At 41.4% G+C, this 27477-nt stretch overlaps 2 protein-coding genes and 1 long non-coding RNA gene across 6 annotated transcripts in view; 1 reads left to right on the plus strand and 2 right to left on the minus strand.

Moving 5' to 3' along the window:
• TMEM245 (transmembrane protein 245) overlaps window positions 1–7846 on the minus strand; it is a 79142-nt gene extending 71296 nt beyond the window's left edge. For 3 of the 4 annotated variants that reach the window (XM_039570156.1, XM_039570150.1, XM_019282542.3), the window contains exon 1: window positions 7331–7832. In XM_039570156.1, coding sequence (XP_039426090.1) covers window positions 7331–7831 — 501 coding nt within the window. In that variant the 5' untranslated portion in view covers window position 7832. Of the gene's footprint in view, window positions 1–7330 lie in introns of all 4 variants that reach the window. The other variant, XM_039570161.1, reaches the window with a different exon arrangement.
• A 53-nt stretch (window positions 7847–7899) lies between these two features.
• On the plus strand, window positions 7900–24658 carry LOC109143850. Its single transcript, XR_002044224.2, has 3 exons — window positions 7900–8549; window positions 10406–10488; window positions 20794–24658. It is a non-coding gene; the product is annotated as an uncharacterized LOC109143850 (long non-coding RNA).
• FRRS1L (ferric chelate reductase 1 like) lies at window positions 11292–26712 on the minus strand. Its single transcript, XM_039570163.1, has 5 exons — window positions 26481–26712; window positions 24730–24814; window positions 24107–24245; window positions 20829–21075; window positions 11292–20356 (listed from the first exon to the last, which is right to left on the minus strand). The coding sequence occupies exons 1-5, from the start codon at window positions 26683–26685 to the stop codon at window positions 20184–20186; spliced, it is 849 nt and encodes a 282-aa protein (XP_039426097.1). The 5' UTR covers window positions 26686–26712; the 3' UTR covers window positions 11292–20183.
• Between the last annotated feature and the right edge of the window lie 765 nt (window positions 26713–27477).

Raw genomic sequence — 27477 nt, forward strand, 5'->3', positions numbered from 1 at the left:
GGTTTTGGCTGGAAAAGCATGGAGAATATTAATAGCCTCTATAAATGACTATTATATGTCATTCTCAAGAACTGACATAATTGAAACAAAGAATGAAAGATACTGCCTACTTTCACTAAAATTAAACTACTGCAATTCTTGCACTGAAACTGTAATTGATAAGATTCCATGCTAAGCTGAAATGCCTATAAATTTGATTTCTAAGAGCGTGCAGTTAACCAGGTAACTAATAGATACACTTCAGATTTTGCAGAATGCATTAGCTACCATAAACTATTTATCAAGCTGAAGTTAGTTGCAGATGCCTAGCTTTCACCATGTACTGTGAGATTTTAAATAACTACTCAATCACAACTATTATTTACAGACATGCACAACTTCCATATATCACAACTTTGGAATAGTTTAATCCTGCAAGCTGCCCTTCTTCCTTCCTTCACCTATCTTTGTTGTTTTAATAGACAGCAAAAACATCTTTTTTCACATCTCCTCTGCATTTTGTAGCATCTCTCACAAACTGAACAAAGTGTTGCTTTGCCTTTAGACATGTAAAACTGCCTGCTTCTCTGAATAAATAGCTCTAAGACTGCAGTGTAACTTTTTGGATTTTAACATCCATTTCTGTGTTGAAGTGGTAAATTTAAGAGGCAGATTTTGAGACATCTAAGGCAACTATGAAGGGCTTCAGTTCTCTTAAAATTGCCAACTGGAGACAGAATTACACCATAGAAAGATGCAGCTTTTATGTTAAATTCAAGCATCTGCTTCAGTGATTTTTCTTTGAAGTTTCAGTTTTGGAAAGTCTAGGATTTATCAGCATGAACTATCACCAGCATTACTGAAAGTTTGTTTCCTCTTCCTGTTAGAAGTGAAGGATTTGAAAATCTGAGCCATTCTTTTGGCTTTGGCCTTATTTTTCAAGAAAAAACTCTCACTACTCAACTTCGGACAACATTTATATTAATTGATACTGGAGAGTGAAATTCCTTGTTTACACGGTTCCCTCCCTTTTTTCCGATCAACAAGTTAACCTCTAAGGGGAGGGTTTTGCAGATGAGAGCATTCAGTAACTCACTGCTACTGAAAGTGCCAATTCCTTGTCTCCTACCGCCAGCTGGGCAGTCCCACCTCTTCTGCACAACAGCTTCAACATTCATCCAGCCAGCTCAAGCTCCCTAAGCTCATAAAAAACCTACCTGTAATTCAGTTATAGCAAAACAGGCTCACAGAAATAGAACAGGCACCAACAACAGGGCAACCAAAGTGTATGTCAGAAGTGGGATAAGCAAGAACAGCTTCCCACTGTAGAAGACAGCAAAGCTGTTGGAATGATTCAGTCTTCCTTGGAATGTTGCCCCAACAACTCTACATCCAGCAGCAAACATTTCCCACCTCCTTCACGTGCCTTCTCAGGCACATGGTGTGATTCTTGGGGTGGTCTTGTGCAGGGCCAGGAGTGGGATTTCAGTGATCATTCTGGGCCTCTTCCAATTCAGGATATTCTGGGATTCTATGAACCACCCCACAAGTAAACACAACGGTGAACACTGAGAAGATGAACCAGCAGTTACTTCTTTTGATGTACCCCCTGCCAACCTGCCAAAATTTTTCAGGTTTTAGCAAGTCAGTACCTACAAAATGGAGTGTTTGAATTCCTTCCTTTTTTAATTGCAGCTCTACCGTCTCCCTTGGCCATTTTGAAATGATTTTTTTTTCCCAGGCTGCTCTTTCCCACTTGGAAATCATACAGCAAGGTTTTTCAGAGTTCTGTTTATGTTTTGGTTTGTTTGGGGGGATGTTAATTAAGCTTTAAATTTAAAACTGTTTTAAATTGCTTTCTATTTTCCAGTTTGTTTCAGTGTTTTGAACAAAAAAAAAAAAAAGAAAGAAAAGAAGGCTGAACTACCTCATCAGTTCCCTTTAATATCTTAAAACAAAATTTTCATTTGGGAATAACTAGTTTTTCTTAAAATAGAAAATCATTAAAAATATTGACAAAGCATTAACACAGCACTTTTACAACCTTTTAAAACAATGCTGCAGAACAGAGATGGTTGAAGGAAGTGATCTTACGACACCAGTTCACTATTTCTACATCTTCCTCCTCAGCAGTGATTCAGACTGACAAAGAAAAACAAACCTACCACAACAGCTGAGCAGAAGAGTGTTGGACTTGAAAAATCAAGTGACACAAGGCATTAAATGCACTGGTAAAAGCCAAACTGTGTTTGCCTTCAAAAATATCACAGTGTTTTCTCTAATTGCCTGTTCATTTGAAAATGGTTTTCTAAACAATACAAAAGATAATAAGGAGGCAGGTGACAAATTATAAAACTGTCATTTTGACTCCAGTTTCCAGAACCAAAATTTAATGTAGCTTTAGTGCATTTTTCCTAGTACACCAGAGGAAACATCCCATGATGCGCAGAGTCTGGCAGAATAAGAACATGTAACTGCCTGCCCTTTAGCATGGAGCCAGCCTTTGTCAAACATGTAAGAAAATACCCAAACTTCAACTAATCACAATTTATTATAAGACTATTGTTCACCTCAGAGCAAAAACAACCACCTCGTCCCTTCACTAAGGAAGCCTTCATTTACCTAAAGCAGGTTCTAAGTGAACACAAGTAAGTTATTCCTTGTCCCAAGTTCAAAGGACTAGAACAGTGCACCCATTCTGTTTCTTCTAGAACCCCCAAATGTGACATATATTCATGTTGATATTTCTGGCATTAAAACATACAGACTACTAAAGTACGTGAAAAAGAAACATGGTGTTTAGTGAGATCACCTCTTTTTGAAGGGATAAAAGTATGAACTTATAAACCCTGGGGTGGGGGGAACGGACCATCAAAGTCAACGCTGCCACACATGGGTTAAAAATTATTTTCAGTGTGTCCTGCAACATTTCCTACACTGAATTTAAGAAAAAAAAACATTAAATGTAAGATATCCAGAAAACTGCAACAATGGATATTGAGAATACTTCTCCTTTAGTTCACTTTTCCTGTCTCAATACAAAAGCTACATACAAGAAACTCGCAATAAAAATGCTATTCAGAAATCAAACTTAGCAAGATTCTCTTGCAAAAAGAAAGAGAACACCAAATTCTTTCCATGCAGACGAGCACCACTCCTCTGAAATACTTCATGGTGACATGTTTTCAAGAGATGGCTCCTCCACACACGCAATTTCTTCACCTTCTTCTTTTACTATATAGAGCACTGTTAAAATTTTGCTGGACAGTTTCATAATGATCATTCCTTTCAGAGGTGGTAGAAAAAGAAACATCATTGTGGTCAACCAATACATATAAATACCAATAAATAACTAATATTATGTAGCACATATCATTAGGCTTTAGTGTAGTGCTAGCTTCAAGGCTGTAGTTCCTGCATATAAATCAGAACAAGCTCCTCAGCCTCTCCAAGAAAGGTACCTCACTGCAGGCTCTTCCAAAACTGAGAGCGGGTGTGGAAGAGAAAAACAACAGTAGAAAAGAAAACACTATCAACATCGCAGACTTTCCCTGCCTCTCTCCCGTCTTGTTTTTAAGTAGGCCACGTGTGGTCTCTACACAGTTTATCTCTACCAAGAAAAGTTGTGAAAACAAACCAAAAACTGTGGTTTTGTAAGATGTGTTTACAGACAGTACTTGGCTGTATGATTTATAAGCACTGTATGATTTTTAAGCCAAGATGCCATAATAATGAAGGATTATAAACAGCAGAAAGAATACTTAAGAGTTTTTACAGGTGTTTTTTTGGTGGTTTTTTTTTTTTTGGGAGGGTGGGGAGGGGGGGGGTATGGTGGGCAGGTTTTAGAAACCTGAAAGCCTACTTTAAGAAGAAAGGGAAGGAAAAAAAGCCCACCCATCCTAAACCCTCAAAAAAATAGAAATCACGTGCACATCAAAAATCAGAACTATGTCTTTTCCTTTACTAGAAGGGAAATTGCCCCATCAGGTGAACTTGACAAAATGTAGATGCTTTTTTGCCCCCACACGTGATACTCAATAGGGCTGTGGAAGCCAAACATCTCAGAGCATGGGACCCAAAGCATTTGCCAGGAAATTTGCCCACTTGGAGAATTTCACTCTGCAAGGGCTGCTTGGGGAACTGCTGATATTTAATGCCAACACAAATGGAGGCTTCCCTGGTGGATGTCTTTCGCAGAATCCCTGATGGGGAGCAGACAGTCCACCGGCCAAAACAGCTAACACATACTCTGACAATATTCCAATACAGCAGACACAGCAATGGCATTTCCAAATTTGCCCAGCACCCCGGTAAGGTTAAGATTAAGTCCTCTAACTGCGTGGAAAGCCCCAAAACAAAACGAGCTGTACCTAGTACAGTCAGAGATATAAAAATACAGTGACAAATGCATGTGAGTACACAGTTGTGAGCCTGACCAATAACTTGTGACAAACCAAGGAAGAAAGACTGGCCAGCAGAGAAAGATTTTGACAGCCCTGTAATCAAGTTCATTACAGAGAATTCTGCTCATTATGATTACATCAAATTTAATTTACTAAGATGAACCTCAGAGCCAACACAGAGCAGCTGTATAATTCTTCACATCTGCTGGGATCTACAAACTATCCATATTCCAAATAAATACTAGTGTGTGAATTCTTCTAAAAATGAAGAAAATATAATGAATAGCTGGCATTAGATGTATATTAACCCAAGGGTAAAATGTCAGCCCAAAGTAATTTGAACTCTTGCCACAAAGCAAAAGGATTTGGTTTTTAGATACAGTGCTGGACACAGGCATACTTCTGACAAAACTACTGAAACTGCTGCAGCACAAAAGCGTGTAGGGCTATATTCACTGCACTATGGGACAAACTCCCACCCATTCCAAGAAAAAAAAGATAGAGAAAAACATTCCCTTTCCCTAGTAAATGAAACTGCAGTTTGTGCAGGGCCCTCTGCATAAGAATTCTGCAAATAACCTGGAGAAGGCTAGAGTCAGAACAAGTAACTCATCTGAAATTTTTAACCAGCCCCTAGATTTAAGGCCCAGCAGCCAACTACATTTCCTGAGCAAGCTTCTTCAAAGATTATAAAGTCTGAAGGGAAAGAAAAGGAGACCGTGGAAGCACAATGCTTGTAGACTAGCCTAAGATCTTGAACTTGCTCTTCAAATGCAGTGTTTTGCAATCAGCTATCAACAATCCAGTGATGGAGGTACCCTGGGGTTGCAAGTTCCTGTATTGCAAGTGTGACTTAAGAACCTTGGGCAGGAACATAGGCACTTCTGAATCTTCACTCATCAACGTCATGAATGGCTTTGCCAAATTTGAGGACCACAGGACAAGAAAGCTCTTTAACATACTGGTGCCAAGATACACCTTACCATGTCATTGTCACACACAATTGCTGCATTTGAAGAACTTTTTTTTCGGGAACTTAAGAGGAGAATTTCTTTCTCGGTATCATGGCCTAATAGACATCATAAAAATACCTTTAGTTACAGAATACCAAATTAGTATTGCAAATCCCCATAGTTCTAATGATAGGCATCCACTCACTTCTCTAGTACAGCAGAGGGAATCCGAAAGGGAGAAGACAATCATGCATATAGAAGGAATCGTGGAGGATTGAGAGCCCAGAGAAGACCAGTACAATGGAGAAACCGACCCATAATATCCAGAATTCCTGTGCAGCTAACAAGCACAACACATGCATGCAAACAGTCCTGCAACATAACATGGCAATTAAAGGGCTTTGAAGTGCTTAACTGAAGTTAAAGCTGACACTATTAACTGATCCAGCTCAGGGCTCCTCAACAGCATGGATAAAATTAAATTATCCTGCTACAGCGCTGAGATAATACGCATCAAGTAACATCTAAATTCAAAAAACAGGGCTAGGAAAACACTGCAAAGTGTACAGATGATGCCAGACCGAGTTGCAGTCATTTACAAAAGAAAGCCCACAGCTTTTTTCTCCTGTAAGGTCCCAGAAAGAGAGACAGACAGCTTGCTTATAAAGCAACTGGTTTGCTTAAGGAAGTCTGTGATCAGTTACCTTGACACAGACCCAAAATCTTCCCAAGATCTCAAGTCTGAAGAGTTCTGGGAGCTTACTATGTCTTGTGCAGTTAAAATATTACAGCAGTTCAATGAACACAAGAGTTAAATCAGAAACACCAGTGCCAACCAGAAGGATCAGGGACTGCTAAACAAAGTTGCACTGAGCATGCACAGACATCCAGCAGTGCATTACAACCATAGTTATGAGGTTAAGAAAGTGCAGCTTCCTTCAGTACTCCTATATTTACGCAGTGTAAGTGTGGTTTAATTAACAAAGTTTTAATAAAAGCCTGAACTTAGCCAGGTCAGTTAGTGTAGCAATATTATCGATTTGTTAAAAATGAAACAGAGAGGTCAGTGCAAAAGAAAAGCTTATCGAGTAAATTGTACGGCAACAAGTCAAAGCTTCCCACCAGTACGAGGTCATGCTTTAGTTCTGCCACTACTCTGCTGAAAGTAAACATGCTGGTATCTTGCCTCTTTATAAAGTGAGAATGTATCTCTGTCTACTCAGTCCTAACTATACTTCTGAGGACAAATGGATGTCCTCTGACATCTTCCAGCACCAAGAATATCTTTTCCTCCACTGTTTACTTTGAAGAGACTAAACACATTCTCCTGTCTATTCTATTCACACTACAGGCAGTGTGTCAAAATATTCTCTGTCAGTCCATTCAGGAATATTGTTACCCAGGGAAAGGGCATACTTTGATTTTTAAAAAAAACAGAGCAGCTTTTGGAAAGTCTTTGACACTAAGAGATCTGAGTACACCAGTTGTACATCAGTATTTAAGGATAGTACAACTTGCCAATCTTCTGATCTTTCACATATCTATCTGTTTCTGATAGGTAGTACTTTTTGTATTTTCAATTTTAACTAACAAAGTGTAAAAGACTTCTGCCAGAACTTTTAACTATCTTACCTACTGAACAGAACACAGGCAAAAGTAGTCTCCCCAGGCTTTGTTACTATCAGTAACATTCGTAAATTAAACAACTTTACTTTTTAAAGTTCAAATTGAGTTTGCAGTTTGATATCCGAAGAACAAGAAGAAAACCCTACACAGTACACTGAGAAACAAGCCTTAAGGTGCCTTCCCCCACCTCAGGTCACTTGTGGAGCTGTGCTGCTATTTCACAACACTTTAATACACACCCTAGAGCTCAACAAGCCTCGATGTTTGCACAAGAACTCAACCGAATCACCCCTCACTTAACAGCATCTCCAGAAGCGGGGCATGACTAAAGCGCGGCCGCGGAACACCGACACTCACTCAGTCACTCACCCACTGGCTGCTGAAGTAGTCGAGCCCCTGGCAGATGACGCGGGCGGCCTGTGTCAGCAGCACCTGCACGCCCAAGGAGCTGCCCAGGCAGTAGAGCCCGTAGAGCAGCGGCCCCCCGGCGCCCAGCAGCAGCAGGAGCCGCCGCCGCCGCAGCACCTGCTCGCCCAGCGCCTCCACGCCGTAGTTGGCGAAGCAGATGGGCAGGAGGAGGGCGGCCAGGAGCACCGGGGTGCGGGAGCGGTGCAGGCGGCCGAGCCAGCGCCGCCCCAGCGCCGTCAGCGAGGTCTTGAAGGGATGCAGGAAGGTGCCGCAGAGCACGGCCCAGAGCAGGGGCCGCAGGAACGCCTCCAGGATGAAGTACACGAGCACGGCGGCGCCGCAGCACAGCCCCGCGAACAGCAGCGCCCCGGTGTTGTAGAAGGCCTGCTTGATCGGCTTCTCCAGCCGCGGCAGCGACATCCCCGCCGCCCCGCCCGGGCCGCCCAGCGGCAGCCGCGGCATGGCCGCGCCCGCGCCGGGGGAGCCGCCCGGCCGCCGCTCCCGCGCCGGAGAGCCCGGAGGGGCCGCGGCGGGACCCGCGTCCGGAGCCGCGGCGGGACCGGCGTCGGGAGGCGCCGCGGGCTCTGCGCTGTCAGCCATGGCAGGCACGGGCGCGGAGCGCGGCCGGGCCGGTCGTGCCCGAGGGCGCGCAGGGGGCCCGGGCTGTAGTGCCGCCGCCGAGGGGCTCCGGGCGTGCGCCCAGCCCGGCGGGAAAGGGGCGGTGCCGGCCGGGAAGCGTGCTGGGAAATGTAGTTCTGCTCCGGGAGAGCCGCCGGCCGCGCCCTCTGCGCCCGGCAGCACCTGCGGGGCTGTCCCGGGGCTCTGACACTGCCCGGCCGCCGCCGAGTGCGGGCCCAGGCTGCCCGGCCCCTTCGCGACGTTTGGGAAGAAGGCGGCCAAGGGCTGGAGCACGGAAGAGCGCAGCAGCTTACGGCACAACCTCACCCCTATCCTAGAAGTGCAGCCCCGTCCTGCTTCGCTATACGCTCTCCTCTCCCTACTGCTGTTGTAGTCTCGGGGAGCGGAACAAATTCGGAGATTTGGAGCGTCATTGCATGGTGGGAGAGCAAGACTGGTTAGACCAGCTGGAGAATTTTGTCTTGTCTGAACATGTTCTGGAACCAAAGTATTTAACAAGGAAGCATCCACTCTTTTATTGGCAATCAGGCACACTGAAGAGGTAGGTGTTCTGTCTGGTTTTTAGACCTGACATTTATGACGCTGTATCGCATCGAATGCTATTTGCAAATAATCTAGAGGAGCTGATTTCCTGCAGCTGGCATACACCAGACCCCTGATCAAAGGGCATGGGGGCAACAGCTACCATTTTAACAGGTTGTCTGAATGCATCTGTAATAAATACACGTCGTCTGAGCAAGTTTTGCAAGGGCTGAAATCCATGACGTTTGAACTAGCTCAGTACTGGCACTGTGCTACTCAGTTTTCCTTCCACAGCTTAACACAACCCTATTGGTAATGCTGCCATTAAACCCTCAGAGGGATCTTCCTCTTTCTTTTCAAGGAGATAGAGCATATCCTCTACATCATAATAAAGAGGTCTCATACCACTGAACATATAGAAAGTGCACAGATATTTTTTTTAAAAGAAAAAAAAAATCAAATTCCTGTATTTTTTCCAATTTACGTGCACATTTAACCTTATGTAACTTCATGTTAGATTGGAGTCCACGGAACATTTCTTGCAGGATGGAGATGTCAAAAAGCTGAAATGATCTGAGCACAATTGTCTTTAACTTGTAAAGTGGGAATATACCTATTCATAACCTAGCTTTTAAATGCAGAGCAATACAAAGACAACGGCTAGATGAGACCTATCCCTACCATCATACCAAGGGTGAAAGGTAGAGGTTTTCCCACACACTTCCTGTGACTATGTTGCATACTGAAACTGTAGGTGGGGCTGGGCCCAAGCCAGTTTTTTGAGGTTTTTGCACTGCAGTCCTGACTTGTCCCTGCAAAGCCTTTCCTGCCAGTTACACAGAAGCTCACACATGTAAAGGTTCCTCTGAGCTCCTGGAGCTCCTTGTTTCCCCTTTGCTGAATAGATCACGTGTAGGTTCAACAAAGTGCTTTAATTTTATGCAGTGAAAGCACTTAAAAACCTACAGGCACTTTGTTTGATCCTGATGGTGATGAGGCATTATAAACAGTTGTCCATACGAGAAGCTTTTATTGAACTTTAAACTGATACTGTCACTCACAGCCCTTTGATCAGATAGATCTGCCTCCTGGCAGGGTGCTGAAATAGGTAACAAGAATGCATTGCTACCTGAACTACTCTCTTTAGTTCAGAAGCCAAACTCTAATGGCTCATTACAATACCTTTATTGCATTAAAATTCAATTAGCAAGTGTCAATTAAAATTTACCCGGGGGAGAGCAGAGAGTTCCAATCCTTCTGTTAGGTAAACAGAAATGCCAGCCAATCAAATCTTCATAGGCACATCCTTATTCCTTTCATTTTTCTTAACAGACTCAGTCAGCCGTGTTCTTCAGGAACAGAAATTATTGTCACCTCTTCAACTTGATTTACATAAGCCAAGGATCTGGTCCCTACTATTTAAGGCCTTTCCTTTCCCATTATGTTTTTCACTATCCATTATAAACAACTAAACATATTAGAAAGGGGAAAAAAACCGAACAATGCAATAAAATAAAGATTTCTAATTCATGTATTACCATAACAGGAACACTTAGGGACAGGGACATGACCCATAAATATCAGTAAACAATCTCTGAATCTCTTTGACAGCTGAGAGAGGATGTGTGATCTTCACAAGACACACCCCAGCCTCTAAAGCTTAATTCCACAACAGATTTCAAATAGCGACTTAACAGCTGATTTTGTCTAAGATTTGAAATGGTAAGAGATCTTAGATTAGATACCCATTTAGGTATAAATTGCACTGATACATTGTGATTTAGGCATTTTTAGGGTCGAAGATAAGTAGCACACCTCAGGCTCCTATACTGCCAGAAATTCTACAGCAGTCTCTTTCAATATTTTTCCTATTAGTAATTCTTTGAAGGTGAAGAGGGCAGCAAAGGAATGCTTTTGCATCAGTGGAGAAAATATGTATGCACCTAAAAGTACATGTGGTAAGTACTGACAGCCTTTGGTGCTCTCCTGTGTAGAGGGAAGTATTAAATCAAGTATTAATTAGTGAAAGAGAAACTTATACTTTCTGTGTGCTTCTGCACTAGCACCCACGATTTTGTGCTCTGAACTGACACCTTTTGAGTCCTGTTCAAGAGGTCAGACACCCCTAGCTCTTTATTCACTCGATGTGCAGTCAGACCAAAGTTCTAAGCTGTCTTACATGATACCAAAATACTGGGCACTGAGGCAGCCACAAAGCAGAGGAGACAGACAATGCCAGCATTGTCTCCAGCAACTGGAAGTTAATCATTATTTACACCCAAAATAACCACATGGAGCTATAAAATAAGTCAGGAACAAAGCCACAAGGTGTCAGCACCGGCCTGTGTATTTAGAAAATAACTCCCTGCATGAGACACTTTGTTTTAACCTGCACTCCTGAACATTTGTGGACATTCAGTTGAGGATAGTGTCACTTCATTAACTCACCTCAGTTTAATGACAAAGTAATACCATCTTCAGATCAATGAAAAATACTCAATGTAAACTACTACAGTTTCACTAGCAGCAGAAGCAAAGAAAAAAAAATATTATCTTTAAAGTTAATCGTTAAGATACAAACCTTGCATCTTGAGGTCACCTGCATATACCTTTGCATTTTGGGCTAAAGAAAAAATTAGTCTTTTATGCAGCTCAACTGCTAAGGTGAGAAGGCTCCAAGTTAAATGTCATGTATAAAATATTGGTGAAAATAAAATGAAAACCAATCCTTAGGAACACCATGTCTGATTGTACCCAGTGATTATAGCAGTGCCTGACTTTATTGCAGAAACAACTTTGTTCAACATCTCAGTTAAAGTATACAAAATTATAGCAGAGCTACACTTGAAGGATTCACACAGAAGACTGAATCTCGTTCAGTTAACAAGAGGAATGGAATGTGTGGTTGTAAGGCAGAGCAGTCAATAGCACCAACACAAATGGTGAGTCGCTGGAAAAGGCATGCAAAACAGCACCACTAGGACCTGTGGATGGACAAAATCCAGAGCACTATCTTGCAGGGTTATCCCACACGATAGCTGTGTGCAGAGAACAAGAGCTGGATATAGAGAGATCTGAGTAACAGGAGAATGTGTTGGATTCGTCAGGTTTGTGACAAATTCCTCACCGATCCGTCAGCAGTCACATAGTGCAAGACAAAGAGAATATTATTTAAATCTACTTAAATGTATTTGGTATATGTAATGCCTCTACTGATCGTGATGGCTTGGACAGTGCAGAAGTAGCTGACACACACAAGAGCCATCCTGTCCTGCAGCTACAGGCTTGCAATAATACTACAAACACAACAAACAGACCACACAGTGTAAAAGCAAAACATTTCTTGTTGCCCTGAGCCAACTCTTCTTCTCAGCCCACCAGTAAGGAGATAAAATACCTGCTCAAACCTGAGAGATCTCAGAAATCAAAACATCCCTGTTTGAGAGACTTCTCCAGCTGCTTTTGCTTGCCGAGTATCATGGCATTTCCTCCTCTCTGTTGCCAATCTTTAATATAATTTCATTCCTTCTTTTCTGCAAAAGCCTGTTCTGGCTGCTTCAGGAGCCACTCTGGCCACAGAACAGGGCAGTGATGACAGTAGATAAAGAACACCCAAATTTGTAATATTGCAACTCGATCATATTTGTATCAAATAGGTTACAAAAACACAGCATAGAGGTCACCATAGGAACCTCTAAATTCTACATACTTAATAGCAAGGGACAATGGGGTTAATACTTGGCTAAAATAGAGATGATCACATTTACTTACAGCTTCACTGTGATTTGCATGGTGAAAAAAAAAGGTGGTCTTCTCATGTCTGTTAATTTGCTACTGTGACCAGCCTCACTGACTTAAATGGAATTAGTCAGGCTAAAATTCAAGCCCATGGCATGGGAATTAATTATTAACACAGGCAGCAGCAGAGACTTCTTTAACCTCAAAGAGACTTTTTCCCCCCTTTATAAATGCCATACCACACATTTTCTTAGACTAAAAAGGCATTTATTGCAACAGTTTTATAAATATTGTTGTCTGTCACTGTCAAATAGCTAACAAGGCTCACTTGAACACCAACATTTAGTATAAAACAGATGTTACAAAGCAATATTTTAGGGCATGCACTGATTGTGAAGCAGTCCCGTAGGTCACTGTAATTTCATTATCTATTCACCCTGTGTTATTTTTGCTGAAAAGACTAGAGCATAAATACAAAGAAGTTTGGCAAATTCTTCTGGGCTACAAAAACCCCATTCTGCACTCTTACCCAACCAAATGCTCATTGACTCCATGTGGCTGCTGGGTATTGGCGTACAGAACGAAGCCTGGCATAAAGAATGCAGAACACCACTTAACGCTATAGTTACAAGTTGCTTATTTGTATGTTTTATCTGTATATTAGTCTTGAGAACGCTGAACAAAGTCAAAAGGTAGAGATGACATTTCAGGTTAAACCATTACACTTCATGTAATACAAAACAAGTGGCAAGAGTTCACACGGTTATGACAGCCTGCTTATCTGCAAAGAGGTTAAAGCAAACCAGACCTCATGACATATAAATCAGAAATACCAAGGCATACTAAGCATCTGTTTTAACCTAAACAGAACTCAATATGCTAATGAAATATATCTGCCTAAAATAAAGGCTGGGGACATCACACACAAATGTCAAGGTCCCACTATTTCATTTTTCTAATGAGTTAATAGGTTTGAAATTTCATCTTTGAATCACTTTATGAAGACTTGAATGCTAATTCCAGATTTAAAAAAAAAATCTATTGTGGTAGTTTTTTTATATTTCAATATTTATCATTCGTTTCATATCACCAAAGGTAAAAAACTGAAAAAGTACCCATTGCTTTATATGTGAGCAGCCAAGTATTTTAGAAGCACACACCATATTCTGGAGTTAAATAATGAGATTTTTTTTTTTTCTCCTAGGTTTGACTGTGGCATCTGTGCTTACTTTCCTATTACCCTAATACTCTATATGACAACATTCTTTTGACTTACTGAACTTATCCTTGTTTCAGCTTGTTCAGAGTAAAAAAAGTGAAGATAACACCATAGTAAGTCTAAGACTGTGAGGCTAATTTTTGTACTGAAGAAAGTGAAAGAAGGTGTATGTATAAGAACTGCAAACATAATCCCCACACACATAGTATCTCAGGTTTATATATATTTTCCTGGATCATTCTGTCTCCCAAAAATCAGCTAGCAGCCAGGGAACAGGTAGAGTTCTGTATTTTGTCTTGTCTCCAGAGCAGAATCTAGCCTTTTGTTTTTATACTTTCTTATATAAACCTCAGACTTTACATGCACATACAAATATCTTCAGCAAAACCACACTGCCTAAACATTAATTCTGTGAAGAATATTTTTCATTAATCTAAACCTTACAGATCACTGTTGTGAAAAATCAGCAGGAATATTTTTATTCCCTGGCACAAAACCTAAGTGAATATTTCATTTATTTAGCCTTCTACCAACACCACCTTAGGAAATTGAACTGAATGATGTCGAAACTAAGAGAGAGATATGAAGCTAAATCACTAGTTACTATAAAATGTTCGCTTCCCTGAGTAAGCATTGGAGCCATAAAAGATTTGCAGCTGCTCAGCACTTCTGAAAAATCCAATTACTTCTTTAAAAACACAAATATGAATTTAAGAATCATTTAGGAACAGCTCAGAAGAGTACTGGTAATTCTGTAATGCTCTTGTCTATAAAGAGTACAACACCTTTACAGAAAATTTCTTAAGAATGCCACAGAAAAGCTCATCTTGTAAGGACATTCCTAAACAGCCTCTAACTGCAGATCAGAATGAGCCTATGTGGAGCAGCAGCTGTTCTAAGATACAGGTTGTGAAGTCCTGCACTTATTCCAACCTCACACTGGTTTGGAAGAGCATTCCTACTTCGATAAGTAACACAGGAAGAGGGCAAAAGCAACAGTTGGGAATGCCTATGGAACCGTGTCAGGGGAAGTTCAGATGGGAGCTTAGGAAAAGGTTCTTCTCTGAGAGGGTGGCCGGTCACTGGAACAAGCTCTGCAGGGAAGTTAAGGAGCATCTGGATGATGCTCTTAGTCATATGGGTTAGCTTCAGGCAGTCCTGTGAGGAGCAGGGTGTTTGTTGGCCTCTAAGATCCTTATGGGTCCCTGCCAACCTGAGATAGTCTGTAAGTCTATGAGTGCTATTCAAAATACTTTGTAACCCAAGAAAAAAAATCTGCCCCTTTCTTTACAGTAGATTCATTGCTATTGCCAAGTCATAACACAGATTTTCAAACCAAGTAATGTCTTTTAAGTCTGTATTTTCACACCTATCGACTCCACAAGCTGCACATATCCTCTCTGACATTTCAAAATTGCACTTCTTTTGCCTCACTATCTGAGCCCAAATTAGTTAAATAACCATGTCTAAGCATATGTAATTTTATAAAACCTACTGTGAAAACAGAAAAAAAAAGTTACCAAAGTGATTATTTCATATTAATAAAAAATGTTTAGAAAAGGAAGGCTTACCTAGATCTTACTCTGTATTTGCAAAAATCAGATACCTCAACATACAAATTGCATATAAATAAATAGATATGGACAAAAAAATGTAAAAAGCTGGCATATGGTTAAAAAAATTATTTTCTTTTTTATTAGTTTTTGTACACAGGGACTTGACATTTTCTTTCAAATCTTTCAGTTAAGAGCCATAGCTATCCTGGGCAGGTTGAGGGAGAGCTGCCCAAACACACTGCTACAGAAATACTGATAATGAAATTTTAATTAGAGGAGCTAATGTACGGAGCCGCTAAGGTAAGATTTAGAGCCCCCATCCTTTGATACCCAGACTGCAGCCAGTAGGGAGTACCTGCTCACTGGCCATTAAACAAACTGAGCAAGTACTCCCTGCTGCAGCCCACTGCCACTACTGCCTCTGGGGTCTTGAGAGGTTTTTATACCTCTGAAGGCCAGATCAAGCCTCCAGCTCTTACCTTGAGGCTTAACAGCAGAGGACATCTTGTGGCATAGTCTGACCAGTTGCCCACATCAGCCCTTACACAGCTGGGACCTGCCTAAAAGCCAAAATCTCATTCAAATCAGACTCCCTTCTCATGACATCAAGTAATATTTGCCTGGATAAAGGGTGCCAGATGGGCGCTGTCACATGTAAACTTATACAATAGAAGGTATGCCAAAACCATTAGCCCTCCCGGGTCATTTGTCCTTACCCAGTCTCTCCAGTCTTCTGTTCCAAACTGCTGGGAGTCATCAATGCCCCACCGTGCAGCATTCAAGCAAACTGCTTTACCAGTGTCACTACATGCTGTGGAGTCAGGGTTGAAAGGGATCATACCAATTCATGTCAGCTATGCGCATCCACAGCTCCATGAAGCAGAGAAACACTGTAATATTTAAATGTATTTCTGATTTTTATCATAAATGTAAGGCTCTACGCAAAGTCATATTTTGTACAAAACACTAACACTTACAATAGTTACCTCTGAAAATAACTGATATTAGACCTTCTGTAATTCTCTGAAATATGTATTTCCTTCTTGTAAAGCTATTAACAAATACTTTACTTTTGGGAAATTATTTGGAGATGTTAGAACAAGAGGAGGGTGGGGGGAAATACACCTGCTACACAAGAGTGTGGCAAACCAATGAAACCACAAAGTCACAAAATGCCATTTACATGCTGTTAAAGTTACATAATTTGCATATAAACTTTAATTCTGACTCTAGAGTACCAGAGGGTGCAAACTTCCTATGGACCCAGAAAAAACGTGAAAGAACTGACAGAGGTCTACTCTCTAAAACAAAAAAAAATTCCTTTTATGTAAATGTCTGATGCATTTGACAGATGAGAAAGTAAGGAGAAGACCAAACAAAAAAAAGAAAGACCTGTGTCTTCCCTTAAACTTACAGCAGTTATGTGAGTTATAGCAGTAACTGAGAAATAACTGAGTAGATATTTAGTACATGGAGGCAGTTGCAGGGCTCTTTTTTTGTTCCAGACCCAGGATATGGTGCCCCAAGTGAGCTTCAAGACCACTGCCTGAGTGGCATGCTGATGTACACCACATCAATCATTCTCTAATCCCTGCACTGAAGATTGGGAAAGTCAGTGCCAAACACAGCTTTAACATTATTTAACCCAAACTGGGGGTTCCTTCAGATTAGGGAGGCCACAAGTGTTTATTCTCTTGCTACCCAAGTATTGCAAAACCAGTCAAGATGGACAAGAAGGCCACAGAGGGAGTTCAAACTTTTCTCATCAATATGTTCTCTTTCAAAACCAGAATATTTCCCTTATGGTAAGAGAAGACAGCATCACCCTGTGTTCAATGACATTATCAAATCAGCTAGGTGCTTTTTTTTTTCTGATGGGGGAAATCAATTAGCACCTCACCTATACCTAAAAATATACAGTTATTTGAAACCAGCAATGAAAAAAAAAAGGAATTACGCAAAAAAAAAATCTTTCTAATTAATAATTACAGTCACATTTCCAACCACCACCATACTCTAAATATGCCCTCTCTAAGCTCCTTGCCTCTGTATTAAGTCACTGTGCAGCAAGCAATTCTTAAAGTACTTAGGAAATGTGCTCTTTAACAGTTGTTTGGTCGTAATCACACTAGAGAAACAAAAAATTATTTGGAGAGGGAAATATCTGCCTCCTTTTCCAATGCAGGCCTTTTCTTCTAGTTTCTGCTGGTACCAGTCACTTAGAAAAAAAAATAAAACAGAAAATATTTGAAATGCCATAATCACTTAAAAATTACTTTGAAGACTGCTACTTTATAGTAACTTTGTATAACAGGGATAAATCCTACTTTCCAATATTAAAAAGAAACCAAAAAGACAAAACATTTGAAAACCAAAATACCCTCCATGGCAAGTTACTATGCATGCCCACTCAAATGTTAAGACTTACGAAGGATCATACAAACTTACATACCACATTTCCCTTATAACCTTCTCCTCAGATTTCATCCCAACTAGTAATTTCTAGATAACTCATACCTTCTTTGTTAACTTGAATTCCATAGTCCTGATTTTCCCACTGTGAAGAGGAACTCTTAGATAAACTCAGTGCTAAACTCAACCATCCACTTAAATGCCAGATAATAGATTGTTTTTCTGCTTCCTGTGGCCTTTTATTTCCTCCCTTTTAATTAGACACTTTATTAGGCTAATTAAGTACTGTGAAGCTTAGGTGAAATTTTTTTTAGAACTGCTCATTTCTGCTAGTACTTCAACAAGAGAAAAAACATGATGAGAAAAACACAGCACACTGACAAGTAATCTGAAAAAGGAATAAAATATAATGTAAAGTACTTTGCTCTTGCTTTAAATCCTGTATTTTAAACACACCCAACTTCATATATGTAGAAAGCAGACTGACAGCTGTCACACAATTTTATCTTAGTATTATTATTGTCATCTATAACATACCTGTGTGCTCAGGTCCAACCAGGCTATCCTAAATCCAGAACTCTATTAAAGAAAAGAGGAGCCAAACCGGGTTTCTATCCTAGCTCAGTACCTTTAAGTTATTAAATTAGCCCTTTAGTGGGTAATCAGGCAAATCGCTGAAACGGTAAATACCAAGCCATAAACTAAAGCAACCCTGAAAGAGCTGCAGTCTCCCAGCTGCCTACAAATTAGTACGAAGGACAAAGAATTTACTCTAATGATTTCTTCACTTCACCTGTTTGCTGAATGTAAAGCTCATTATCCAGGCTTCTGCTTATCTGCTCCAGCCAATCTTAAAGTTAAATTATGCAGCTGTCGTGGGCCAAAGCAGACCTTATTAGGTGGTCTCTACTTGATCAGGTGATGAGTAAGTAAACCAACCCGAGAGAAGTAATCTATACTAAATAAAGCTATTGTATGCACTTTTAAAGTTCACTTCTTTCTGAATTTCTCTTCCCTCTCCCCAACTCTAGTCCAGTAATTTTAAGTGAACAAATCCTTAAAGACATCAATGAAAATATAAAAAATTAACCAATCTTTCTTTTGAAATAGGGACAAAGTGTTTGCTATGAAGGTAAGTTCATCTTCAATCTAATTCATATACCTTAAGCATAGGTTTGAAGAATTCTGAGCCTAAAAAAACTTAGTTTACAAACATCATTCTGTGAATAAGGATGCAAACCCAGCCAAGCTAGTTAACTATTTTATACTCCATGCAGCAATGAGACTAGAAAGGAGTTGCTTTACAAATACTTTACCACATTCTATGTTAGAGAGTCCTCAAGCGCACCACATTAGATAAAACTTTGGCACTATTTAGATTTTAATTCTACTTAAGTAGAATTTTAGTGTAAGTTGGAAAGTGAATGAGTAACCTTACCTAAGTACATTTGACTGCTACATGTAAATGTGTCGTACGCTTCCTATTATGTGAAGAACACTCAAAGTTTTTATAATATTCTGTGGTTCATAAATACATTTTGACACTTTTCATCTCTGTAATATTTAGCATTCCTCTTCTACTATTTACTGGTGATAAAAACAGCTAACGTGTTTCCTTTTTAGCTCATCTTTTTCCACAATAGCTACATTTTAGCAGTGGTTTGATGAACAAAAGATACTGCTGTTCTTATTAATCCCTGTCTTTCCTTACAAATAATCTCATTTATATTTCTTTGTAAGATAACACCAGCTGCCCACAGTCACCTTTAACATGAACAGGATATAATGGCATACAACACAGAAAAAGAGATTACTTCATACTACTGCACAATTACTTAAAAATATATTTACATGTCAGCAAAATTACTGTTTTTTTCATAAAAAGAGAAAAATTGATTTAATCTATTAGGAGGACATCCTATGGCTTGTTGGGAACTTTTATATTCTGCATGCTTTACACCTGGTTTTCCTATGTATGGAGAATTTATATTGCTGTATTCTCCCTTCCCCTTGTTTAAATTACTTTATATCTCACTCTTAAAAGAAGTAGCCATTTCTTTCCAAAAGGCTACTGAAACACAATAAAGACATTCGTCATCTCTTTCTGTTGGAAAAAAACCCATGCTAATGCTTGAATATGCAAGTTTAGTTTTGGAAAGTACCACAGCAAGCACACTTTGATAAATATATTACAAAAAAAAAAAAGAAATTGGGAGAACTGTCCACTACTTTTATACTGCTGTGTTGGTATCCAGATCTGCAGATCAGAAACTGCACTTGCAGTTGTGCTCCCTGCTCTAGAAGAACCAAACAGCATTACAGTGTTTTGCCAAATTTGCTTTTTTGAAGCAATTTGGAAGGCAATTTTGTTATTTGATAAGATGTCCATCACTAAATTCACCTAAACACACATACAGGCACCCCTCCCAAACACACATACGCACACACACACATTGATTTTACAAAAGTCTCATTTTCTTTAAGCAAGAAATCACAACACTGAAAATATTCTCCTATGTGTTCACTGATTATTCTTAAATGATTTGTCACCACTCTGTCACTCAAAGGAGATGGTTATTTCACTCTTCTGAGAAGCTAACTATGTTCAAAAGCAGCTAGATGAGGATGGTGATGTGATATAAATTCCAATAGAAAAATGCACTGTCCATCCATATAGCCGTCCATCCTGAGAAACTTCCACTGCCAAATTCTTGCTATTTTCCATTGGTCATGGGGTTCCCATCAATAAATAGAAGGTCAGTGCAACAATGAGGAGCAAGCAGAAAGGAGAAGAGAAGGTCTGATAGGCAGCCGAAGGCATGAAAATATCTTCATACTTGTAAATACTGACAACACGCTCTGACACGGGTGGAGAGTCTATATCGTGACGAGTTATAGAACCTTTAGCAGGTAAGGGCAGAAAGAAATAATGTCAGATGCAATTTTTTCTATAACTCCACCAAAGAAACAGGTAGGCAGACAGGTAATTTTCAAACCTACAAAAGCATGCAATATTACACTGTCAGGGAGTAGGCTCATTTCTTTCCTTTCTGAAATTAAATTTCTGAATAAAACAAATGAAATTCAAGTAAACAACAAACATTCTTCAAAGGAATTAAGAACTTCTAGTTACAAAGTTCTTCTAAATTCAGCTTTGGGAAGTGGTGATAGTGGGTATATAGCCAAAAAAACAAGACATGTTGGACTCCTGTCTTTCTTTTTATCCATTTTTAAGCCTCATGCTGCCAGAATTTTAGCTCATTAAAAAAAACAAAAATTTGGCGGGGAGGGCATGTCTAGTAAGAATCATGTTATTGAAAGACATTTATCCATCTCAGCACATCAGTTCTGCTGGTAACAGAGATCAACTTACCCTGGATTGCTGGACCCCAAGCAAACAGGTAGTACCAACTCAAGTGCAAATCTACGATGGTTTCTTCTCGGGGAACATACACAGGACGCTTGAATCGACACGTTACACGGTTGTTTTCAAAAACCCCTTCCTCATCTCGAGCAGGATTTCTCTGGATTTCTTTAGCCCACTGACCAACATTATAGAAGTGCTGTATTCGGACTCTTCCGTTATCATCATGAACGCAAGCCATGACATCATCTCCTCCCTACAAGGTTAAAAAAAAATTGGAAGATGGAAAACAAAAGCGTCATAAACCACTTCCTCATTTATGTAATTCAAAACTAATCAAGACCTGGGACACTCCTTCCTTCTTTCTAAGTTATATATACACAAATATGTGTTCCCCTAACCAGGTGTCTTCAGTAAGATTGAAAAGCATGTAACTGGGTAGCAATAGTTACTTACCCTTACTATCTCTGAATTCTCTTTTGGATCTTTCTAAAAGTTATTTACTTAACATATATTTGTAGGATATGATATCACTCTGATATCACATAATTAATTGATCTGTGGAAGGCTGTTTTCTTCGCTATTTGTGAAGTTCTGGGATACTGCTTCATAAAATGTGGCAGTCTTGAATCCATGATGTGTACAAAATCCACTGCATCAAATCATGGACAGAAAACCAATACACTATTTAGTGAGACAGAGGAAATAAATCTACTACATATGAGAAAATAATAGCATCAATTAAAGTAAGTCTTTTCTAATCTCTTCTCATGTTCACTTAAGGGAACATCACTTTTCCTATCTCTTTTATCTCTTATAAGAAATGTTCAGCATGTAATAACAGAATACAGTGTGCCATAAGATACAAGGAAAAAAGTAATCAACATGTGCTTCTTCACTTAGCATAAACAGCCAGCAAAGAACCAACAGACAGAAGGAAGAAGGAGACACTTATTTGTGGAGGTCATTCATTGAAATACCAAAGCAGTTGCTGGAACAGTTACTCAAGGTGACTGACAAAGTGGTAGAGCTCTGTAACACTCAGGGATGAGCATTAACTTCAGGAGTGCTATCTCACAGAAGCCTTAGCACCAAGAGCCATTAAAACACTATCCAAGCTGGATGAGTGCCACAGCTATCAGTGCTGTATTAAACACAGGCCCTGCTCCTCCCATACTCATCTTTCTGATATGTCATACTGATGATAGACGTGATGCTTGCTAGTGTGATCACCCCTCGGTTCTTTGTTACAGGGAAAAGAGAGAAAAAGCATGTATTTCAGCACTGTGGGAATATTGCAATGGGCATTTGTAAAATATGTGCCAAAAGTGAGGGGAAAGAGGGGACGACTAGGTAAAACACATGCTTGAACAGTTTCTGCACCTTGGTGCTGCTACAGACAACCTTTCCAGCTTCTGTCTTGAGACTATGATTGCTCTCCATAACTTATTTTCCAACTTAACTTTTATACATCTAAGCACAAATCCCTCATTCTTAAGGCGAAAAAGGCAAAAATAAAGCTGTTTTTACACTGAAGGAGAAAACTAAAAAAGAAAGAAAAAAACATTTTGAATTTCAGTTAACAGAATGACATTACAAAATCCTGCCAAGGCACAAAAGCCTGCAAGTGGAAAAGCAAATGTTATTTGATACAAAGAAATAGGTCATAGGACTTTTAAAAAATCTATTGAGGACACAAAGTAGTTTTTTTTCCTGAACTTCTGAAGCTATCCAGGCCACACCATTTTGATTAGGGCCTCCAAAGCACAGCCCATTTCTCACAGCTGAGCTGTTTTGACTCAGAGCCATTTTACCATCAAAGCCTGTGCATCCCAGGACACCAAAACATCCTGGAAGTTATGAAAAAGATGGAGTCAGCAGGGGAGCCAGAGAGGAAGACAGATGCTGGCTGGTTTAGCCCAGCTGACTTACGGGCATTACATGATACGCAGTGGCTGATGAGAGGAGGGCAGTGGGACCCTGCAGTCCACTGCAGGTACCTCAGAGCTACAAACTGGAAACACAATCTGATAGCCTGAGGACAAATACTTAAAGGTGCTGAGCTGCTTTGAAAACCCTGTTGAGAACTTGCATTGCCAGGCTTCTAAACTCTTCCCAAAACTTGGCTGTAAAGCCATTCTTTACATCAAAACCACAAACTGTTTCTTGTGACAGGAACTGTTCTTTATGACACAAAAACCTTCTATCTTCATTGTGTTTATTTCCAGTGTCATATTAAAGCATGTGTAATAATGACTGAGAAGCACCTTTGCTTTCTGTTTTTCATTTTGGGTCTGGTAAAAATGCTGTTAAGTCAGTGCAAGTCTTCCAAATAATTTTTTTTTTGTAGGTTCTAGGCCAGGATGTCTAATTCCTGTATCTTTTCAGACTGCTACTTTCAACCTTACAAGAAACAGTCCTTTCTTTGACTTGTGATTTAGGACATAGGCCCAGTATTGTTTTATATACTCATGCATGTTTCTGTACATGAACACCTATATTATAAACTGAATTTTAATCCTAAACATTTTACCAGGATCACAGACAAAACATCTTTGCATAAGTCACCTATTGCCCAGGTTTTCTGAAGTCCACACATTACATGCTTCTGTTTTGCTCATTAAGACTCAATGAAAAGTGGAGCTTTTGAATGAAAAAGTAAGTACAGGAATAAGCATAAAACCAAATCAAATAAAAATCCAGAAGAGGGAAGAAAGTTTAACAAGACTGCTTTCTAGAGTATATATGTTTAAATTAGCAGGAATCATTTTCTCACACATTTGTGGCTTCCCTGGAACAACACATAGGTATGAAAGAAACACAAAAATTTCCTAAATTAAATAGTGAAATAAAAATTTATATTGCTGAAAGTCAGCTGATTTACTGAAGAATAAAATCACTTGCTATTCAGTTTATGGTGTGTCTTTTGCCCAAATTACACTGACATAAAGCACAACAGGACATTTCCATGTGAATTGGCTTATCCCTGAGGGCTTTTCTAATAAAAAGACAAAAAGCTAGTGACATTCAAACATTCAGAGCTGAACTGAAATACTGTTGTAGTTCTCAGAGAAGAAGGGAAAGGAGATGTTAGGAAGGATGAAGCAGTTTTCTGTGAGGCAGTGCTCCCAGGGGGGCTACTGAATGGTGCTTTGTTTTCAGCAAGTCACTTCTACCTTAAATGCTCTGTTTCTCACCAATCAAATATACAAATATATATAAACCATTGAAATCCTAGCATGTGAAAGTGCATATATTGCCAACACGAAGAACTGTACGCATCTTACCATTTTCTTGTCTGAGGAAAATCCCACTGCCACCCAGCCATCTGTGTCAGCACTCAACTCAAATTCAACATCAGCTCCAATTCTGCGGTAGCTTAGGAAGTAGTCACAAGTTTCTGCATTACATCCAGGTTTACCATACCTAAATGGAATTGAATAAACATAACCTTTTCCTTGAAATTTCCTGCTATGGAACTTAATAAAGGTTTTGCAAGAAAAAAACCTAGAAGAATGCATTTCAGTATAATGGCAGTAAAACATATATTCTGCTGGACATAAAGTAGCATTAATTGTTTGCAGTTATTACTCTTTTAGTGTAAGAATGTATAGTATTCAAACAGTACAGCAAACAATTACACACAATATTACTCTGTTGACCTTCCTTGCTCAGGCTTTTTAAGCGCTTCATGAAAATACAAGAAATGTGAAGGAATTGTACGTCCATAACTATGACATGTATTCTTAAATAAACTAGTGTCCTCAAATAATATAGCCTGTACTACAAAGAATGTTCTTAAATAATGAACATTTATTAAAATGACTGTGAAACACTAACCAAAGTCTCCAATACCATCAGTCAGCATCTGTAAACATAAAGGTATCTTTATCTCTTATCTCAGACTGACCTGAAGCATCCCTTGGTTTTTCCACAGTCATCCACTCTGATTTTTGCAAATGGGTCCACAGGAGGAGCAGCAGGGAAAGGGTAACCTGTATAACCAGAATAAATCATTACTAAATAAAATACAAGGACTAAAAAACATTAATACTAAAGAGAAGGTGTTCCAGTAGCATTTAATTTGCTGATACCTGAACTGTTCAGATGAGTGACTACTTTGTCAAGTACACAATTCACTGCTCAGATAGTCCTGGATCCAGGTACCAAAGTAATGTGAATAACTGAAAACAAAACTTTTCTCAGGTCTCCTACATTCATCAAGGAAGGGGAAGAATGCCGAAGGGCAAAAGTTAATGTAAGGCAGCAGGACCATGGACTACTGTAGTCAACCAACAATTAGGGATCTCCACTCAGCTATCTCTTTGTGCACTCGTAGTCCCCTCAGGAAAGAGAACTGACTCCTCAGCCCTAAACGACAGCATTAGGTATAAATGCAGGCAGGGCACTAGATGCAGAGCTGTAGGAATGGATACTGAAAGGACCTTATAATACATCCTCCTTTATGAAGTAAAATAAAACACATATTGCAGTAAAAGGTAAGAGAGTATCAAGAGAGGGAACTGCCTGCAGTTATGGCCTGCAATCACTTGTGAAGGCAGACGCAGAAGAGCCAGACAATGAGAGCTATGATTCCAAGCAATCCTCTGTCTGCTGCACGACAGTACCAAGGAGAAAGTGAGAACATTTACTAACAGACCTATTCAGTCTTGGCTTGTGGGAGCTGGTGGCTGTTGCATAAGCACAGGTATTTTAATAGGATATTCTTTTACTTAGCCAGATGAAAACCAAAGTGCTGGCTGTGAAACTAGAAAGTCCTCTGAAAACGCTTCATTGAGTAGGCATAGCGCTTCGTTGAGTAGGAAATGAACACTGCAGTTAGTTACAGCATCAGCACACAAACTTTTGACCTACACAACTTTGGGCATTTGGGAGCCTTGACTCACTTCCCTAGATTTCTGACAATGGCAATGGAGAAGTATGCTGAAAGCTGCAAATCACAGCTCCACCAACTGTATCAAGGGCCGGGTAAATTACCCTGCACAAATAAGTTCACAGAATTTCACAGCAGTGTGTAGCGGCGCATTACTGAAACACAGGTCACAGGATATGCTAGTTTCTCACCTCTTACGTATTTTCAAATCCACTGAACAAATGCAGCCGAGCCGCAAAAGTGGAGTTCTAACATTCCGCCATTTGTAAATGAAAAAAAAAAAGCACACCCCCAAACCCACGAGCACACTGTTTCGTGACACTTTAGGGCATCCCTCACACGTCCTTTCGAAGCCCACACACCCCAGGACTCCTTTTTACGCTTCCAACCCGGAAAGCTTTGCAAGAGGGGAAGGCGAGGCGCCGCCGGCCGGCCCCGCTCTGCGAGAAGGCGACGGCCCCCGGCCCGGCCTCCCGCCCGGGGAGATGCCCGTGTCCGGGGATGGCCGCGGAGCGACGCGGCGGCTCTGCGGAGAGCGGGGGCAGGGCACCCGGGGCCCCGCGGCGGCCCCGGCCCCGAGCGGCAGCGCTGCCTGAGGCCGCCCGGCCGGCGGAAGATGGCGGCGGGCGCTGGCCTTCGTGCTGAACAGCGCGCCCGCCGCCCCCGCGCCCGCCCGGCCCGCCGCTCCCTGCCGGCCCGCGCCGGGCTGCTCCCCTCGCCCGCCGCGCCCCGCCCGGCCCCGCCGCCCGCCCCGGCCGCCGCCGCACCCTCCTCGGAGAGGTAGCGCAGGTCGTAGAACTCGCTGGCGAAGGTGCCGTACGAGGAGTCGTGGTGCCGCGCCGCCTCCTCCCCGTGCTCCCCGCCGCCCGCCTCGCGCCGCCCGCCGCCCTCCTCCGCCGGGCTGGCGGCGGAGCCGGCCAGGAGCAGCAGCAGGAGCAGCCGCCGCCGAGCGCCGCGGCTCCGCTCCGCCATGGCGGCGGCGGCGGGGCGGGGAGGCGGCGGCGCCCGAGCGCGGCTCCGCGGGGGAGCGGGGGAGGCGGCCGGGGGGATCCAGCCCCGGGGACGGGCGGTGCCGGAGGGACCGCGGGCGTGGGCGAAGGGACGGCGTGGGAGGGTGTTGGGGGGAAGAGGTGTCGGGGCGGCGTGTGCGCGGGGATGCGCGTGGGAACGGCGTGCGCGGGAGGAGGATGCGCCGGGAGCGGGATGCGCCGGGAGTGGAATGCGCGGGCGGTGACAGGCACAGCCCTGGCAGCACCGAGCCCTCCCGCAGGGACCGCCGCCGAAGGGTTGCGCGGTGGCCTTCCATGGATCACTGACTTCCCGCATCCCACAGCCCGCCCCACCCAGCAGAAACCCCCGCTGCGGGGCACAGCTGTCGAGGGGCAGTACCCAGCCTTCCCTGGCTGTCGCCGTGGCCTCGATTCACTAAAGACTCTTGGCATGTGCTTCAAGAGGACGTGTAAATCCTGCTCAGTAATTGCCGGGCAAACTTCGCTGTTTTCCTATTTTTAAAAATTTATTATTATTATTATTATTATTATTATTGTTATTATTAATGACTTCTGAGATGGAACTGGAGACACAGCGCGACTTAACATTGTTTTCAGGTAAAACCCCATGGTAGTGAGCGTTCGCTATCTGATTGCATGTTCTTGCTTTGTATCTTATACAATGTAACTGCAGCGATGCCAATATACTCCAAACCTGGCAGGATTGAAAAAGATCCCAGGTTGCCCGCAAAGTTGTCTTGGGTTCTGGTATCTG

This window comes from Corvus cornix, chromosome 2 (genome assembly GCF_000738735.6).
Source record: "Corvus cornix cornix isolate S_Up_H32 chromosome 2, ASM73873v5, whole genome shotgun sequence".
NCBI classification, from domain to species: Eukaryota; Metazoa; Chordata; class Aves; order Passeriformes; family Corvidae; genus Corvus; species Corvus cornix.

What these genes read in the sequence shown, in the direction of transcription:
- FRRS1L (XM_039570163.1), bottom strand. Translation starts at nt 26,685, where the DNA reads ATGGCGGAGCGGAGCCGCGGCGCTCGGCGGCGGCTGCTCCTGCTGCTG. An exon ending in GCGCTACCTCTCCGAGGAGG is followed by an intron (nt 24,815 to 26,480) that starts GTGCGGCGGCGG and finishes CTGGTTATACAG; the next exon opens with GTTACCCTTTCCCTGCTGCT. An exon ending in TTTCCTCAGACAAGAAAATG is followed by an intron (nt 21,076 to 24,106) that starts GTAAGATGCGTA and finishes TTAACCTTGTAG; the next exon opens with GGAGGAGATGATGTCATGGC.